General features: G+C 42.6%; 2 protein-coding genes and 2 long non-coding RNA genes across 4 annotated transcripts; 3 read left to right on the top strand and 1 right to left on the bottom strand.

Annotated features, from left to right (window-relative positions):
* Positions 1-2323: 2323 nt before the first annotated feature.
* On the top strand, positions 2324-4675 carry Muc26B (Mucin 26B). The gene is given in 3 exon segments (XM_086840997.1): positions 2324-2339; positions 2404-3569; positions 3572-4675. Coding segments are annotated over 3 exon segments (2286 nt in total).
* A 1395-nt stretch (positions 4676-6070) lies between these two features.
* Positions 6071-7193, bottom strand: LOC147644767 (uncharacterized). Its single transcript, XR_015273503.1, has 3 exons — positions 7010-7193; positions 6702-6954; positions 6071-6159 (listed from the first exon to the last, which is right to left on the bottom strand). It is a non-coding gene; the product is annotated as an uncharacterized LOC147644767 (long non-coding RNA).
* Positions 7194-12853: 5660 nt separating this feature from the next.
* On the top strand, positions 12854-13809 carry LOC110185990 (uncharacterized). The gene is made up of 2 exons (XM_020955017.2): positions 12854-13501; positions 13553-13809. The coding sequence occupies exons 1-2, from the start codon at positions 12874-12876 to the stop codon at positions 13642-13644; spliced, it is 720 nt and encodes a 239-aa protein (XP_020810676.2). The 5' UTR covers positions 12854-12873; the 3' UTR covers positions 13645-13809.
* Positions 13810-18867: 5058 nt separating this feature from the next.
* On the top strand, positions 18868-19590 carry LOC110186069 (uncharacterized). The gene is made up of 5 exons (XR_015273504.1): positions 18868-19044; positions 19106-19149; positions 19204-19279; positions 19334-19382; positions 19449-19590. It is a non-coding gene; the product is annotated as an uncharacterized LOC110186069 (long non-coding RNA).
* The last annotated feature ends 347 nt before the right edge of the window (positions 19591-19937 follow it).

Genomic DNA, 19937 nt, shown 5'->3' with positions numbered 1-19937 from the left:
CCTTTTTGCAAGTGCAGGAAATTAATTGGGGGCCATAGTGTTACTGAGACTGTCGCTTGCAGACAGATTTCCAGATTGCGGGAATGTTAAAGCAGAAGCAGCATTTTTATATTTGTTTCAATGTTTTTGCCAAACAGTTTGCCGACTTCCGGTTCCGGTCGCCAAGCCAGAAGGCAAACCCAAGGTCTCCCTACATTCCTTTGGTATTTTTTTTTTGTTGGCAGAGAAATCATTAAACTGATTTATATTCCGTTTGATTTCAGCCCCGGACTAGCCTGACTCCGCTTCATTCTGCCAACTGAACTTGAGTTCAAGCTGTGTAAAAGGGTCGCAGCCCTGACTAAGCCCGAAATTCGATAATTCAAGTCAATTTCGCATCTGTCGGGATCGTTCAAGGGTTAAGGGATTCCTCTTGCTTTCTGTAATTTTTTGTCTTTTGTTTGTTTGTCTTTTTCACTGGGAAGTCAAGTGTAAAATAATGTCGCCAAAACACTTTTGCAACACATGAAACATTTTAAACATTATTAGTTATTCACTGAAGACTTATAATATATGGATGTGTATAAATATGTTTACATTTATATGGAGTTTTTGTATTAAGGTTTGTTCCCAAGCAAATAAATTATTTTACATTAAAAGTATTGTGAAAAATAATGTGCAACGCATTTTCTAGGTTAACAAGTTTTCTATCATTGTTTATAAAAAATATTTATACTGGATTGTATTTTCCTGACGACGCTAATGGCCTTTTAATCATTTGCAGCTTATTTTGGGACGAATAAGTTCTAATTTGAAATCAATAACTACAACGGATTGCTTATCCGCGATACCTACATTATTTCTAATCTTAACCAACTAATCGGTGTTTCAAGAAAGACAAAAGTAAGTTCTTGAATATATACAAAGAATTTCTCAAGATTGGTGACCAAGCCACCATAAATATTTCTTATTCTGTTTTTTAATTAATTATTTTTTTAATTCGTTAAACTACTACTATATGGTGTAATTCTTTAAGAACAAGAAACTGAATTTTATGTTCAACTATTGCCTGAGCCTGATGACTTGTTTTTTAATAATAAATTTAATTAATTTAATATTAAATATTATTATTTGATGTTGTTATTCAAGTTCAAATATCGAATTATAAAACCCAAGAGGTTATTGACTTCTGTAATTGTATCTCATTTGACATGGGATGCAAATACTTATCACGGATTCCGACACACAATTGATATGATCACGAAATTGCACGTGCACTTAAACTTGTTTCATTATCAAAATTAAATGTTGTGTCATGTATATACATATGTATGTATATAAATTTTGTTTGTATGAGTACTGCATTGATTGTTATCGACAGTCTTAAAGAGTAAAAGGGTATAGCAGTTTGAGTACAATGAATGTTACAGGAAGTACTACAAATTCCGACTTTTCTGATCAGTCAGATATATAATTTTATTAATTTAAATAAATGATGATTTTTTCTTTGAAGAAAATTAACCTTGAGTGATAGCCTTTAACCTCTACCAAAACTTGTAGCACTTTGAAAGTATTTACATTTAAATTATTTTAATACATTGCGATAGTTTTGATATATCTATAAGTAAAATTAAGTGCAGAAACAGTCATGGACAACGTAAGGGAGATGTCAAATATGTGGAGTTGAAAACATGGCTACCCTATTTGTTGCTTAGCACGCTGTCTATGTATTGAATGCCTTTGTGCATCTGTAGTATGCATCTAATTAATTAAACAATTGTAAATGCCTTTGATAAATTAACGTCACCAGGCCCAACCGCACACAAATACGCGTGATAGTACTCCAAGGAGATGGGAACTTGAGTTGGTTGGGTTTTGGTGTGAAGGGAAGCTGGATCTCCTTCTTACACAGTAAGTTGATTTTGCACATTTACCGCAAATTTTGCTACCTGACATGTTATATGCCAGTGGCGAACTCTATTAAGATCTCATGATCAATGAAAGGAAATGGGAAACGTGTGTACGAAATTCCCCGTGTTGCCGGTTCCGACGTGCGCAAACAATTAAAGAAATTAAAATCTTTGGGGCCGACATCCGTATCCAAGAGATAGCGCACGCCATCAAATCAGCATCCCAGACAAAATCAAGGTCGCCGCCAAAGGCACAGTTAGTGTTCCTTCTATATATCAGAAGTACTGATAAGACCAGTCAATGGTACATATCATCTGAGAATACCTTTCATATAAAAGACAGCGACACTTGCGAAACAATCATTCGAGCCCATTGCTCCCTACGAGTCTAACGCAGCTTCAAAAAGCCACCCAAAGGAATAGCTGCCGACAGAATGAACAGTGCGATAAGTATGGACCCAAGGACTTCGGACCCTCCAGGTCGAACCAAGACTAACCCGTGTTCCTCTTGCAGTAATTGCCTGTGTCGCCATTTTGGTGGCCAGCACCAGTGCCGCCAGTGTGCAGCCCGCTGTGAAGACAATCAACAATCAGCTCTACAGGCGTTATGTGTGCGCTCACAAGCCTGACGGATTCCGCGCCCTCGTCCCGGGAAGTTGCTCCCAGTACTACGAGTGTCAGTCCGGAGTGGCCCTTGTGAACACTTGCTCCCGCTTCTTCGACTCCAAGGTCCAGGGATGTGTTAACTACAACACAGGCTGCATTGAGGTTCAGCCTTCATCCTCGGCTATTGCAGTTGCCGGAGAATCTGCGGCTCCATGTGCTGGAGAAACGACTACTACTTGCGCTCCCGGAGCAGCGACGACTACGACAACCTGTGCTCCTGGTGTTGTAGAGACAACGACAACGTGCGGTCCTACACCAGCTGAGACTACCACAACCTGCTCTCCAGCACCTGTTGAGACTACAACAACCTGCTCTCCAGCACCTGTTGAGACTACAACAACCTGCTCTCCAGCACCAATAGAGACTACAACAACCTGCTCTCCAGCACCAGTTGAGACTACAACAACCTGCTCTCCAGCACCTGTTGAGACTACAACAACCTGCTCTCCAGCACCACTAGAGACTACAACAACATGCACAACGACCACCGCCACTACTACCACCTGCACAACGACAACCGCCACAACTACTACCGCCACAACTACAACCTGCACAACGACAACCGCGACAACTACAACCGCAACTACTACCACCTGCACAACGACAACCGCCACAACGACCACCGCCACTACTACCACCTGCACAACGACAACCGCCACAACTACAACCGCCCCTACTACCACCTGCACAACGACAACCGCCACAACTACAACCGCCACAACTACAACCTGCACAACGACAACCGCGACAACTACAACCGCCACTACTACCACCTGCACAACGACAACCGCCACAACTACAACCGCCACTACTACCACCTGCACAACGACAACCGCCACAACTACAACCGCCACAACTACAACCTGCACAACTACAACCGCAACAACTACAACCGCCACAACGACAACCTGCACAACAACAACTGCCACAACTACAACCTGCACAACTACAACCGCAACTACTACCACCTGCACAACGACAACCGCGACAACTACCACCGCCACAACTACAACCGCACAACTACAACCGCAACAACTACAACCGCCACAACGACAACCTGCACAACTACAACCGCCACTACTACAACCTGCACAACTACAACCGCCACAACTACAACCTGCACAACTACAACCGCAACTACTACCACCTGCACAACGACAACCGCCACAACTACAACCGCTACAACTACAACGTGCACAACTACAACCGCCACTACTACAACCTGCACAACTACAACCGCCACAACTACAACCTGCACAACTACAACCGCCACAACTACAACCGCTACAACTACAACGTGCACAACTACAACCGCCACTACTACAACCTGCACAACTACAACCGCCACAACTACAACCTGCACAACTACAACCGCAACTACTACCACCTGCACAACGACAACCTGCACAACGACAACCGCTACAACTACAGCTTGTGCTCCTGCACCAGTAGAGACTACAACAACCTGCTCTCCAGCAGTAGTTGTGACTACTACAACCTGCTCTCCAGCAGTAGTGACTACAACAACATGCTCTCCAGCCGAAGTTGTGACTACTACAACATGCTCTCCAGCCGTAATTGTAACTACTACAACATGCTCCCCAGCCGTAGTTGTAACTACTACAACATGCTCTCCAGCCGAAGTTGTGACTACTACAACATGCTCTCCAGCAGTAGTTGAGACTACAACAACCTGTGGTCCCGTTCAGACAACGACAATTTGTGTTCCGGCTGAGACTACAACAACCTGTGGCCCGGTCGAGACTACGACACCCTGTGAAGTAACCACTCCCTGCAGCGGAAACTCTGCCGCTAAGGCTCAGGTCTCATCCATGAAGGTGCGTCCAGCTAGACCCATCCGACCTGCCCGACCCCTAGTGGAGGCCGCTCAGCTGGTTGCCCCTCAGGCTCAGGAGATGAGCATCGCCACCTACACAAAGTATGTGTGCCGTAATAAGCCCGACGGCTTCATGTTGGCTTCGCTGAAGAGCTGCTCCGACTACTATGTTTGCCGCTACGGAAAACCACTGCAGGTAAGCTGCGGCGACAAGTATTTCAACGCGCTTAAGGGAATCTGCGATCTGCCTGAGAACACACGATGCGTGCAGCCCCAGGCCTAAGTAAAGAAGAGAAGCTAATACGGATCGGATTTCCTGAGAAAAACACCATTAGATTGAGCACCTTACCCCACCTTGACTTGTGTGTGCGATCGAGTCTTAAAATATTATACTTTATACCATGTCTTAATAGAAGCAAAAGCTAATACAAGCTATAAAAATTAAAATGTTTTATGAATTGATAGCCTGAGTAGGACCGAGGGTCACTGTTAGTAGTTGATCCTGTTGATCTTAGGTGGAGTGCCTAAACCGTGTTTACATCCTAAAGATCTGCCTGAGATCCAGTGCTTTCTACAAGGAAGGGATTCGTGATCTCTCTTATAAGCAAATCAAGGATCTTTGAGACCGTCATAGGGAATTGGTAATCCTCATATGCCAATTAGCAAAAACTTTGATGGTAAACTCTCCTTGCCTTATCAGGATGGCAGTACTTGTTCTCTAACTTAACCAACTTCTTGTTGATCGACGCAGTCCGAAGGTTGAACTATACTTCTCAAAGCTGAATTGTTATTAATTTAAACTTTTTGAGGCGTCGGTAAACATAAGCAATCTGCTTATGCTTATCATGATCTGAAAATATCCTCTGCCTCTTACTTACAATTCTTGTACTCCAAACTTATAGTATTCCTGTGCTCTAGTAAAAAATTCGGTTACTATATTAAACCCATGTTTGGCAACATTATATGACACAACGGTACCTGGGCTTTTGAATCCCTTTAGCCCCCACACATCCCATCAAGATCTGGACCTCAAAGCAATGTGATGCAGACCGCAGAAGGCACCAAAGCTGACCACAATGCGCTTTAAGGCTTATCGAAGAGCTGGACCCTGGTGGGAAAATTGGGGATAGTTTTGGCCTCGGATTAGATACCAATGTCTGTGCCTGCCCATAAAATGCCTGCTTAATCCCAAAGGCTGTGCCATTCCGGTGCTGTGCCGACTGCTTACCTAGAGCCTATGTGCCTCAACGTCACCCGAAGGAGTACCTTTTGCGTTAAATTAAAAACGTCAAGTCGACATACCTGAAAGAGTTTTCAGTGACTGGAAAAACTCGTAAATAACGCGACACATTACAAAGAAACAGAGGATACCAAACTTCCTCTACTAGCAAAAGAAGCTCTGACTTTCGGTTTTCATTTAGACTTTTCGTAGGCGGCGAGGGAGAGAAGTCATAGCCGGCAGCCATTTGCCGAGACATGTTTGCAAATGGGAAGTACACAGGTTTACGGGGTGAAAGGCAAGATGCCTACTGGCTTTCCCCAAAACGAACAGACACGCTAAGACCTCGGATTCCCAAGAGCCGTTAAAGGCTTAGGCGACAAATTTGCTCATGGCTGGGATCATTTAGAGGCGCCAATGAGTTTCCCAACCCCCTCTCCGAGGAAGCACACAAATGTATTAGGTATTAGGATTGGCTCCAAATTTTAATGAGCACCATGACTGCGTAATCAAATTTCACTCCTTCCATATGCTTATCACGGACCCACCTGCAAAGAAAATGAAATAAAGTTAATGTACGAGATTACCCAGCCTTCAAGCTGTGCACATTGCAAATTTCGGAATGGCCGACATTCCCGCATTTAGGCCCAGCCAATGGGGGGCTTCAAATTGGATGATGGGCCTCATACGCGCTGCAGGCGGGCCGCATGCCGAACGGCAGTTCAAATAAACAAAGGCAAAAGCACGAAAAATTTTGTAATAAAGCCAACACACACGGCAGTCCCCAGTCTCTTTTGCTTGCCTGTTGGTTTCCTCTTGGCAACGCCACCTGACGCCGGGTGAGGCCTCTGAAATGAAATCAGCTCTTTCCCCCCTTTGCACACTCGCACAACTGATGCGACTTTCCTCTCTTTGGCTCAAGAATTCAAATTAGAGTTTTGTTTACAATCGAGCCAAACAATCGAAGCCGCCGTCTCGCTTTGTGCAGTTATTGAATTGCGATAACCCTCCGCACCAGCATCCATCCACGGGAAGCGAATGAAATTTTTATTGCCACCCCTTGCCCCCCCCCCCCAAGACCACACCTCACCTGGGGTTATGGCTGATGTGTTCCTTAAATCCTTCTGAAGCCTAGCAGGTGTACAGACCGTAGGGCCAACAGGCAGGCCCGGATGGCCCACAGCCCTTGGGTCCGCCGCAGCACGAGTAGCCGCAGGGTCCCAGTGACAGCGAACAGGGACCGCACCACGGACCGCACCAAGGTCCGCAGGGTCCTGAAGGACCATAGCCATAGGGACCACAGCCAAAGCCAAAGCTGCCACACATGATTGGGTCGGTTGGTCCTTTAAAGAATATGTTACACTTACATTATCGAAAAGGATTTCTTTAAACACTCACCAAAACTTCACGGAAAAAGAAGCCAAGAAAAAGCTTCAGGTGGAAATTTTGTTGGAAGGTGTTTTTTACTTTCAGTTCTATGTGGCAAGACCTGAGAGCTCCAGATAAAAATTACTACTGAATGGTATAGATCTAGCACTTCATATGCTTAGCATTTTGACGTTTCGATCAGAGCCTGCTATTTGTACTTTTCTTCACCATTTTCTAAATTGAGTTAAAGGTGAATAACATCTTTTATCAGATACAAATTTAAACAGCCTTCAAGGGAATACAACTATCTAGTTCTATGATTTCATAGATCATGTTTAGGTAGCAACCAAGTCATAGGAACATATTGAGCTTTAAATATAATTGTTAATGGAAATGCCTTTAAATACATTTTTAAACACCGCCTGGAAACGGAAATAATACTTAAAGCACATCTCAAAAAGCAACTTCGTGTTCTGTTAATGGTCGAACAACTTTTTTTGGGCGACGGCATTAAGCTCAAATAATTAGCCAAAGGGTTTCCCAGTTGTGGCAGATGAAGGAGTTGAGCAGGGAAAATGCCGCAGATCCCATAAAAATCAACGAGTCGAGAGTGTAAAATTAAATAATATAATAACGGAATTGGGTCTTTAAATTTCCGAAATATAAACCGATGCCGGCTGAGGGAAAGAAGTTGGCCAAAGCTCCAATTAAAGCCAACACGGCGGGCTGGTGGAGGGTTCAACGAGCTCAGATTCAGCCTTGGAATGAGGGTAACAGCTGCCGGGATCTCCACTCTCTGGGGATAAATTAGTGGTTTTGCCCTCTAATATAGTCATCGGGCCGAATGCCTTTGCCATTTGTCATCGCCACCCTCGGCGCCATCCCTTGCCGCACTGATTTAATATTTATTTTATTAATACGAAATTAACATAAAAAATTTGTCAAAATATTCTGACACTTGGCATTGGTATGCACCACCTCCTCTGGTCCTGGCCAAAGGGGGTTGCAACTGGGACTTCACCTTGCTTTTGGGGGGGTGGCTTGTTATTATTTTGACACTTGCCAAACAATTGGCATGCGAAATGAAAACCCAGCTGCCTTAAAGAACAACAAAACTCGACGAACGAGACGGGGGCCAAGACGCGGCGGTGCTGAACGAAAATTTTATTATGGAATTTTGTAAATTAAATATTTACTCGACAGCTGTGCGAAGGACTTAAGCGTACCCGGGCCCGGGCGCCATCCGAAAGTGCGTAGAGTTCCGTCGGTGCGGCTGCTGTTGATTCAATATTGTGCTGAGGCAATAATTGAATTTAATAGCTGGCTGGGCAAAGGCTTTAAAGTTTCTTCCCTTCTGCTGAGCGGGAAATATGATGAGGTAGGATCTTCTTTAAAGCCCCAGCACAGATTCTCGACGCAGCATTCCCTCCGAAGGATTCTGCATTCGATTACCCCGCCGATTAGCTCTCTCACGGCATCAACTCACTTACTCACCAACCAAAGTCAACATCTAAATTGGGAGCCTTAAATTAAAAACAAAAGTAAATACCTTGGGAGGAAGCAGAAAGAAGTGGGAATGGAAATGGCAGGACGAGTCGAAAAGAGCAGCGTAAACGCGCTGTACGTTGTGTCACTAATTCAGGTAATTTGTCACTTTATTTACATTTTAAATGAATGTTATTGTGGCCGTTGACGGTGGGAGTAGGAGTGGGTGTTGGGTGTTGGGTGGAAAGTCGGTGCTGGTGGGTTTTGCTTCTGGTAAGGACAGTAAGTAACCAAGAGAAAACCAATTTCCATTTTCGTTTTGCGGGAAACGCAGCAAACGGCAAGGGCAAAGACAAATGACTGACTGAGGTGCGGGCCAAAGGACGAAACAGGACAGACAGGACAGGCCCAGAAAAACCCCTTTTTTGCTGCTCTGTCCCCGTTCAAGTGTCGAAGCCAAAGGAAAGGCAAGTGAAAAGGACTCAGCCACGACCAAGAAATGCGATTAAAATTTGAACATTGAGGCGAAAGGCAAAAGACGTTTTGCGGTAACCGTCACGTAGGCCAACGGGCAGGGGGAATGGCACGAAGGAGTCGTGGGTCCGTGCTTAATTTGAATGAAGTGGCAACATTGTTAATAGCCCGCATCTGCTCGAGCGGAGCGATCCCAAGCCCTGGAACCCTAACCAGCTCTCAGGTGTGTTCGCCTCTAATGATTCTGTTTACCTTTGCATTTTATGTGCACAGATCCTCGGTCGGTGAGTGAACATGTAACCGGAGACCTGAGCAAATATTTGCAAGGAAAAACATTGAGAAAGGAAGAGGTTTAGCAAGCATACAAAATAAGGAAGCAACTTTTTTTATTTGGTTAAAAAATATATACTTTATAGTTTCATTTGTATTTATAAAAATTACCGCACAAGTCCTATTTAGTTTTAAATTAGAATAGTTTTGAAAAATCCAATCAAAATGATTATTTTTCTAATGTAATCAAAATTCCTTAAGCAAACAGATGGCAGGAAAATCTTCAATTTAAATATAAGTGTACTGAACAGGATAATATTTATATTTCTTCAGAAAATTAAAAATCTCTTTCCGCTCTTCATGCAAATATTGACAACTATTTCAGATGGTTCTGTCGTTCAGTGAATTATTTTTAAAATAAGATGGCGGCACCTTGGATCCTTTCAGGCTTCCAATTAGATGGGGAAAAAAAGAATTTACAACAGCCGCCCGCAAGTATGCATTGGAAAATTCAATCAGCCCAGCCAGAGCTTCCACGTATCCTTTGCTCCGCGGCAAGGACTACACTGTGTGGCGCTTATGAGCCCGGCTGTCCCATAAATTTTGCGCCGGGAGCCAACACATCGCAGTCTCCGGCACACCTTTTCTCTGGCGTTCACCTTTTGTGGGCCCACAAATAAAAATAAACACACGTTCCTTTCTCGTGTTCATTGCCAAAACGTGTCTCGGGCGACGTTTCCCCTTCATTCTGATGGAAGTGGCAACCGCAAGGACCAACAAAAGGAGGAGGTCTCTGAGCCTTCGTGGGGACCCGCGGCTTTTGTCAGGCCGAAGACAAAGAGTGCTCGCATCCGCACAAAAATAGGTGAAGGGCAGAATGGACGCATAAATATTTGAAGCATATTTACCCTGCCATATTTTGCACTGCCTTTTTGGTCCTGTCTCTCCAGCGTGCCTCTCCTTAGCTGGCTGACCACGTAGGCTATCAATGTCCAATCTTCTGCACTCAACAATTTGGCCAGACCCAAGCTGAATTTATTTTATCTCGCTCATAATTTGCTTATTTTATTTGCTTTGATTTTGCTTGAGTGATGGGATACTAGAGGATGGGATACTGGAGAAGCATTATGTAAATCGAACAGTCGTTGCTTTAAACAACTTGAATTTTATATATCCTATCATTTAAACTAAGTTCTATAACTATATTGACTCGGCTTTAACAAGGCATTTACGTAACCTGAAGATGTGGTAAAGCGAAATCACGGCACCATGTCTGCCTTACATGCTCATCGCTTCGCTTTTACCGGGAGCGCTCGCATGTCTTTCGCTTATTGTTTATATTGTTTTAATTAATTTCATTTTGAGTTCTTGTCTTTGCCACAGACTCCGGGGAGAGGCTTCCGTGAAGTATTTTATGCTCACGTGCGCAGAAACGATATCGCCAACTCTTGAGCCGAGTTGTGGGCCAAGTTGTGTGCCCTGTTAAGTGGTGAACGCTTCCCGACGCCACTTCTGCTCCCGTTCCCGCTCCCGCTCCCGCTTCTGCTCCCTGCTACCTACACCCTGCTCCTGTTTCAGTCCCCTTAGGCCTTTGGAATCGACGATGCCCGCCTGGCTGCCTTCCGGTCCTCGACTATGTTTGTGCAATGAAGCGTTGGGCTTTTATAACGCCAACAGTCAGCTAAGAGACTCCGGGATGAGCGGCCAGATGGGACGGGCATAGTCAGTCATTGAGAAGCTGTAAAAAGCTGCAGGGAAATTCTTAATTTACAAAAAGGAACGAAAGGAAAACCCCTGCGTAATAAATGAAACGTAAAAGAGAAAGAGGACGAAACTTAACAACTCGCCAGAAGACAGGAGGACGAACGACGGTGACTCCGGCTCCTTCGCCGGACAATCGCCGGAGTGCTTCAGTGCCTCCGACAGTTTTTTGGTTTGGACAGACTTCATCTGGCTTTCCCCTTGGTCCTTGGTCCTTGGCCACGCCACGCACTGAAAGCTTTCCGCTCCACTTGTCTGCTGCTTTGATTCTCACGGTTTTTTATTTGAATGCTTCTCATGCCCCTTACTCCCCCCTAGCAGCGGATGAAGGACGCTCTACTGCCGCCTCACCTGCCCGAGCTGAGCAAAGCTGTATCTTTGAGATACTTAGATACGTATATATTTTAATGTGCGCTTTATCAACAGCTTTGGCTTGGCTCTATCTCGGACGAGGACCCGAAGGATGGGGGTCCAGGTGGGCACATTCCTCTCTGGGAGGAGCCGATGGCTCGTGCTGTGCTTTTGTTGCCTCGGGCGAGGCACGTCAAGGGACTTTGCTCTTCGTCAGTAAAATCGCATGGTGGAAGTCAAATTTATTTCCATGGCGTTTCAACTGCAGTTGGCAGGACTCTGTCTCAATGCGGCACCGTTACCATAGTCTATGTTTTGTTTTCCCTGCCGATTGATGCGTTCCTATCAGTCCTGAACCAAAGACAGACCCTTCCTTTCTGATTTTAGGATATTACAAACAGCATTATCGGAAAATTAATGTAACTTTATTAAAAACAAAATGGAAACGAAATAACTTTCTGTATAAGCACGAATCGAATATCAAGAAATTGCTGCTGCTCGTGCGGAAAATTCTGGAAATCCTTTTATTAAATCCTTGCCACACTGCAGACCCTTTTCCCTTTTTTTTTGTTGTGGCTGTCTAATTAAAAGACTTCGAGGCGTTAAACCAGAAACATATGAGACAGTGCCTCGACTGCCACGCCGCCGCCTGTCAGAGCCGTCAAAAAAATGACATTTTGCTGGCTAATTACAATTTCAAATTAAATCACAAGTAATTAGCTGAAAGTCAAAGGCAAACATGGCGGCAGCACACACAAAGGCAGGGGGTGGGGCGAGCTTAGGAATTTGACAGCATTTTATGATTTACAAACGCAATGAAAATTGTTGGCCTAATGGTCTGTTATTCCTGCCTGACAGGTGGGTGGTGTTTTTGGAGGTCGGCGGTGGGGTCGCTCGCCCATCCATCGCGGCTCTGGAATATTTGCCTGCCAAATGAAAGACATTAACGCCGACAGCAGGCAGTCGAAATGGGCAAAAGCAGGCGACACATTAAAATACATTTTTAATGTTGATGCGAGCGGCGGGTGTGTGTGTGTGTGTGAGTGTTCTCCGCCCAATTTCCGCCTGCGGAAACATTTTCTTCATTTTGCATTTGTTCCTTCTTCATTTTGCCGCCGTGTTTATTATTTATACATGTGTCTGTCTGCCCGTCCGTGTCTCTCCCGTTGAATTTTGAGGGTCCTGGAATTCCCCCTTTCTCTCCAGTTCACATTCCCACCGTCAGCCACTGACACAGCGTCCGTTAGAAATGTAATCAAAGTAATTACTTTTATTATTGCGATTTCGCCGTATGCTAATCAAGGGGATCGGATGGGTCTGTCAGCCATTTCTGAGGGCGTTCTGCTTTTGAATTATTGTTATGGCTTTCATTTTAATGGTTTTTAATTTCCTAGTTGGTGGGTATCAACTATGACATATTTTTTCTAGCTTACAAAATGTTGTCCTGGGCCGCAGGAAGTTTAATTTGTTTCGTTACACGGAGATAAACTGTATGACTATGTGGTGGGTAAAAATAACATAACAATAGTGAAGCTATCACGAACTCAGTGAAAATGTTATTAAAAATTAGGCTCCTAAAAAATCTGAAAAGCACATCAGCGCTCAAAAGTCATCTCAAAATTGTATATGTATCATTAAGTTTTATAATTCTACCTAGCCCAGTCGAAAATCGTCCAGTTAAATATATTGTTACACTTTCTGAACCCAATATGGATTCTTCCCTTGGTCCGAACGTCCTCAGCCAGCGGAGTTCCTTTCTCGGCCTGATTAAGAAGGTGAGCTCTCCAGCTTCAACACTGGGCAACTCTCCCATCGGAGGAACTGGTATAGGCTTTAAAATGGGTCGCAAACCCTCCACACTCGAGGCCGAGAAGAGGGCGGCCCGGGTTGCCAAGGCGGCAAATGTGAAACCGGCAAGACTGTATTTGCGCTCCACCTCTCGGGGGCTGCGACGTGCAGTCGATATCTACATGCCACTCTTCAAGGAGGATGCGAGTGGAGAATGCTCCGAGGAAGAACAGGAGGACGAAGCCGAAAGTCAGCCTGAAGTTCACGAGACTGCGCCTGTTCCTCCTCTGGCGGAGGAGCTTTCCTACAGAAGAATTTTTACTCCCCGTCTGGGCATATGTAGTTTAATGGACGAATGCGTAAATGGTGCTTCTTCGAGAGCAAAGATTCCTTGTAAGTAGGAATTCTTGTTGGGATTGGAACCAAAATTGATCATTTCAACAGCCTTAGATACCATAAGCAGTATCATGACCAGGAATATAGCAAAGAAGCTTCTCACCGGGAACCAGATTTTCAAAAATCATAACTGGAAATGAGGAGTACACTTAAAGAAAGAGCGCGTTTCGAACTAGGGAATTTGATGTGTAAATCAATCTATTGTAGAGGAAATATACCCATAAAATGAAGTAAAAGATTACAATTTACCAGTGATTTGTAATCACCTTAAACTCGTACCGACTAAATAAAACAAACAAATTAAACCCTCTGATATTGAATTCCACAACCTTAAAGATCTTTGTCTTTAAGCCTTAACCAAGATCTCGTTGCTATAAAATCCATGTTATCGCATCCATTTCCGCTTTCATCCGGCGGCAATGCCCGTTCTCCCCGTGCCTTATCCTCTCGCACATTTACATCCACATCCACATCCGCATCCTGGCTCACTTTGCCATACGCTTTGCATAACTTAGGGCGCAACAGGAAATGAATGAACACGCCCCAGCGACTGAAACGAAACGAAAAGTGGGAATAACATCGTCGCTGCGCCAGCGACAACAAACAGAGTCGTGGCACAGTTTTTTCATGTACTTCCCCCTTCTCCCTTCCTCCTCCTCCCTGCTCCACCGATTTTCCTCCCCGTCGGCTAACACAAATTGCTCTTGTAATATCAATTTAAAGTAGCGCGCCAAAAATACCGCCCTAAAATATGCAAATTATTTTGTTGTCTTGATTTTTATTTACTCAGCTCGGCGAGAGATGTTGAATGAAAGCGAAGTGAAAATATTTATGTTGGCCATTTTCTGGGTTTCAACTAATTGTTTATGGAAGGAAATCAAGACTGTGAATGAAGGCACATAATATACACAGAGAAAATAATTGGGAAACACAATGTAATATCTCACAATAATATTGAAAATATTCTATTGATGTGTGAACAATAGGATATTGATCATATGATTTGTTATTTGAATTAGCTCTGCGAAAGGACATCTTTGTCTCCTTAAATTATAGATTTTCCACACGTGTGTGACCCAATGCATGTGCAACTGATGCGTTTTTATCATTCGAAAAATATGGAAAAGTTAAGGCCACAGGACAACTTTTCATCTTGCTGGCATAACTTTCTTAATATTTTGTTTTACTTTTCATCTCCTTCCTCTTTTGTTGTTTTTTCTTTTTTGCCCTCACTCTCACTCTCTCAGTTTGCCTTTTCCTGTGCCACATTTCCTTTGAACTTTATCTTTGTTGTTTGCCTTTTGTTATTGTTGCTGCATTAGGCTAAATTTGAGGGTATATGAATATTGTATATATCTCGGCGGCAACAAATATTTTCAACTTTTGCAGCTTAACTTTATGCAAAGCATTCCGACTGTACCCTGGGCTAACTCCCTTTCTCTTCACCGCAAAAAATTGGGAGCGCCAAAATTGTTTGTTACCTTTAAACAAATTGTCCCTTTTCCACGTGGTTGTGTGTGGGTGTGTGTGTGTGGTTGTGAGAGTCCTGAGAGCGGCAGGAACAACAACGAGGACACATTACAAAAACCCGGCTAAGCAGGATGTGCGCACTTTGAGCCTCTTTGTGGGTGGCTGTGATGAAGGAGGGAGGTTCTTCGTTTTCCATATTTCCGTTGATATTTCTACTCAAAAACTTTTCCAAGCTTTCCTTTTCTGCTATAAAAAAGTTTTTCTAAGAAATTCACTGTCCGAAGAAACAGGTGCTACTTGTGTGGTTTTATCAGTAACCGGCAGTAACTTTCTTCGGCAAAATAGTTTAGAATATACATACATATATTTATTGTGAAAAATATCGAGCAAGTAAATAAGTCGTTTCTTACTACATTGAAGGGTGCTTAGGGAACCAACCGGAAGTGTATGCAAAAAATTCTTTCTGACCCCTTATTACTTGTATATTTTCTACTCATTGTAGGTCTTGATGAAAACATTTAGTGGTCATTGCACAAAGCCATACATTTCAGTAGAAAATTATATATAATCTTCGTTGCTAAGAAAGCTATTCTCTCTGTGTTTAAACTAAATAGATGGAAATTTCGAAATAGTGGAGTTTATTATATAGCTGTCATTAGACAAATTAGAAATTGAACAACAAAATTATTGCTGTGTTGTATTTTCTTGCACCTAGAAGATTAAATGATTCATTTTGTTGTCCGATTTTCCTTTAAATATTTAAAAGAAAACAGTACTATTTTCGTTAATCTAACCTAGTTTGTTTAATATGTAATTATCCTTTGAACCCTTCAATTTATAGATGTGTTTTGGGAGACCCTTTCCTGGTAGATTTCTTGTGTTTGGTTTTTTTTTCGATTATGACCGACTTTTCCCTTGCCTGATACTTGGGGCTTAAATATCTTATTATGAAAAGCGCATTCCTATTAATATACTGTAAGGATTGAGGAAGTAAAGCCAAGTGGAAATATGTTGAGTAACCTCCGTCTTTCGTAGTAAAATTACAATTAAATTCACATAAAATAAAATATCTTGCGGTGCTTTTTATGTGTGAGCTTGTAATATAAATCCTTTGGCTAATGGGGCCACATACACACACAGCGGGCGGGAAAGCCCCAAGTGCTCACAGCAGGCAGTCCGTTTCGTGCCCGAAAAAGAGGCAGGACCCCCAGAAAAAGAAAAAAAAACTGTAAGCACCGCAAGGACCACGGATGAATCTGAGAGCGTTTCGGTGGTTACGGGCTACGGACACGGACGCAAACAAGGGTTAAGCATGGTGCTCTTATGGAGCTTCTAATGAACAAAGTCAGCGTCTGCGTTTGTGCATGCGAATGAGCAACCGTTCCACCAGGTAAGGACCTCGTCCTGCCAGCAAACAGCATGGTTCCTGCGAACACTGGATAAAAATCAATTACACTTTTTGTTTGTTCCAACATTGAAAAATATTATGCTTAGATTCGATTTTATAAAAATAAATTATAGTTAGAAACAAGGAAGGCCATTTAAAAAAACTCAAGACAGAACATGGCATAGAGTCCTCTAGGAACGTTAATATATCTCTAGTTTTAAAATGAAGTTAATTTTGATTAGTAAGAAATATTTAGAACTTATGTTCTTATTCGATTATTACATAGATTCCAGAGGAAAGTAAAAGGGATTCTTGCACCAATGTACTTTAGTTCCGAATGAGTTCTTCAGTTGGCCCACAAAAATCTGCATCCTTCGTGTGTGATTAAGCGTAAATCTGCTTCTATGTCCTTGGAATTACGCAGTAAAGAATAAAGGATAGAGAAAATGGAAAATAGAAGAGCAGGGTTTCGAATTTAATCCAAACCAGGTAACCTGGTAACTTTGTTAGTAATAGTCAATAAGTTTAGATATTCACAATTAGCAAGTATTAAGAATATTGATTACTAACACTTTCTTGTTTTAAATAAATAGTTCAAAAATAGCTTAATAGCAATGAAGGAAAGACTGATAGTATTTACTTTATAATTCGATCAAACTATAGGTTCGTATTCCCCTTTAGCTTTAATGAACTTGTTATGTTCCAATTTGACCAGGCTCTGCCCCCAGGCCGCGTTGAATGCAAATAACCTTTTAATAATAAGCTCGAAGCCTGAACCGGTCGCAGTTTTCATTATCAGACATTTCCGCGCCACTCAGACATGGACAGACGGTGGCAATTTAGCTTAATGTGCATTTAAGTAAATAATTGAAATTTATTACATTTCGCAGTGCCCTCTCCAGGAGGAGGTGCACAAAGCGAGCGAAGACGAAAAGCGCAGCTCGATGAAATGATTGTGATGGCATCCACTGATTTCAGTGGCAACGCGGCTGGTCGCAGTTAATTGCATAAACCCGTAATTGGAGGCAATTCCAGCTTCAAGTCCAGGCAACTCGCCTGGAAATTGTGCTTAACCATTTAAAGTGCACAAAGGAGGCCATGCCGCAAGGCGGCACAAAGGAACGCTGGAGTCGGCCGAAGGGTTACCGAGCTCTGCGACTGTAGCATTTGTTGTTTTCCCTTCTTCTTGTATTTTTTTTTTTTATTTCTTGGTTTTTGGCAGGTCTAATTAAGGTCACGTGACCCGGCCTGCACTCGAGGCCCCATCATCCTGGGTGTGCGGCCATGCATGCTCCCGGAAAATGTTCTCGCATCAAATGCAGCTTTTCGGCCAAAAAGAAATCCAGAGTCTCGACGCATGTTCACGCACATTTGCCCAGAGACGACATCTGCGAGGGTAGGTCGAGGTCCTTTTGCCCACTTCCCAGGCAATTATCAAGCGCCCAAAATCAGCATGCCGCCGGAGTAACCCCCCACTGACCTCCCTCGCACCCCATCAAAGCAAAGTTTTCCCAGGCAAAAGGAAAGCGAATGAAACTTAACAGAGGCAAATTACGCACACGAATTGCGCTGGACAATAAAAAAGCTCACAAAAAAAAGAGAAAGCAAGCGGAGAAGAATGGCGAATAAATTATGAACAAGGGGCTGCACGCTGGCAGGGGGTGGGCGGTTCAGGGGGTGTGGCATCTACTTGCGCGTCTAATTTGTTGGAAAATTAGTTTGTGTGTTTTGTGCGTGTAATTTCCATGCAAGCCACGAACACGGCTCGGATGGAGATCTGCACTTGATTTTGATTGAAATAAGCCAAAAGCGGGGGGGTGCAGTGAGGGGGATCTTTATGTCAAGGGAGAGGGGTAGGGGTGGGACATATGGTTACTTTACTTTGGTCAACAGTTATCAAACTGCCCTCAGATTTGGCCCTTAGTTGCGTGCAACACAGACCCTCCAACCCAATGGCTACGCTTTATGATGCTCTGACAAGTTTGGGACTAACTGAATGAGTTATGGTTTCGGTCTTTTCCTATTTATATTAAATCTTTGTATTAAAAATGAAATTATTGGACTTGGTAATATAAAAAAATAGTAAAACAACATATTAACCTTTGCAAGTGTTTTATAACTTTAGTCAAAAGAATGCAACGCAATGAAGGAGTTGTTTCCGACCCCAAAAATCAGCATCAACTGACGCGTCAATCTAGCCATATCCGGAAGAAAATAAATTTGAAAATTTTATAAGGGGTTACATCGTTAAGATTGTTAAAAATTTGCAAAAACGTTAGGTTTTAAACTGAGTATGCAGATTAACTTATTAACTTATTAAAAACATAGAAAAGCTTTCCGATTGGAAATAAATTAATTTTTGACTGAGTTATGATGGATTTTCACTGCAAGGGTACAGAATTTCGACTTTCTTTGCTTGCTTTTTTATAAATAAGAAAACTAGTAGTCCATGATTTTCTAATAGGCACCAAATTCGACTTGACTATGAACGCTGCTTGGAATGTTCAGTTCAATTCCAAATTCTAGAGCGAGAACAGTTCCCAGCTCAGTACAAAAATAATATATTTATATAAAAATATCTCTCGGCTAGGTTTAAGCATAAAGTGATAATTTTTTATTCTAGCATTAAGCATAACACTTTATACATATTTTCATTTAGCAGTAAGGAGTCACCAAAAAAGAAGTAAGAATATTTGGAATACCTTTTTATTTAAAGATTCTAATTCTAAGTTTTGCGCTCTTAGGACGAGAGAGTATCTGAGAAACACACCATTGAAGAACGAAGACGGTAAGACTGATAATTCCTATTCCCACAAAAGCCTTAACAAGTGATCCCTCTCAGAATTAAAAGAATATTTATGAAACAATATAACGGGTATGACCATTCAAAAAAACTATCTGCCACCTACCCAGACATGGTAAGACCGATGATCCCTATTCCTACAATATCCCTAACTAGTTATCCCTCTTAGCCGGCTGATATTTTTGTGCTGTGCTGGCCACTAAAGGATACAATATTAAGTAAACAATATTAATAAGAGAAAACCAAGTAAGGCGGGAAATCATTAACATTCATCATCCCTGCAGTCGCACCGATGACATCAAATTGGATTCAAATTCCATCAAAAGGACGCGGACGAGGATTCGGACCAGTACGCAGACGCACCATACAAACAAATGAATAATATAGCAACTTTTATTATAATAAAAATACACTTACACCTAAAAAGTGCTTATTTGTTCATTGGTTCTTGGTGGGCACTGCCTTTAAAATGAATATTACTATTAAATATTTATCGTTAAAATTGTCAAAATTTGACTAAAAATGTAGTCTTAATTCGATCACGTTGTTTTTTAATATTGAATTGGTGTAATTGTGAATTTACCCAATAGTTATTTCGTTCAAGCTTATACATAAATAACAATATAGCTCCAATTTGATGTCTCTCCACTCCAAAATCGAGGCTTTAATACTCTCCCCATCGTATTCCAAGAATTGAACTCTGTCCAATTAACATCTATATCTGTATCTCCATATATCAGGCGTCTCCACTTGAACTTGGCTGGCAGACTCGC

Source organism: Drosophila serrata, unplaced genomic scaffold, assembly GCF_035046125.1.
Source record: "Drosophila serrata isolate PLE 108 unplaced genomic scaffold, ASM3504612v1 contig_100, whole genome shotgun sequence".
NCBI lineage: Eukaryota > Metazoa > Arthropoda > Insecta > Diptera > Drosophilidae > Drosophila > Drosophila serrata.
The sequence above is the reverse complement of the archived record's forward strand: the minus strand, read 5'-3'. Positions and strand labels throughout refer to the sequence as shown.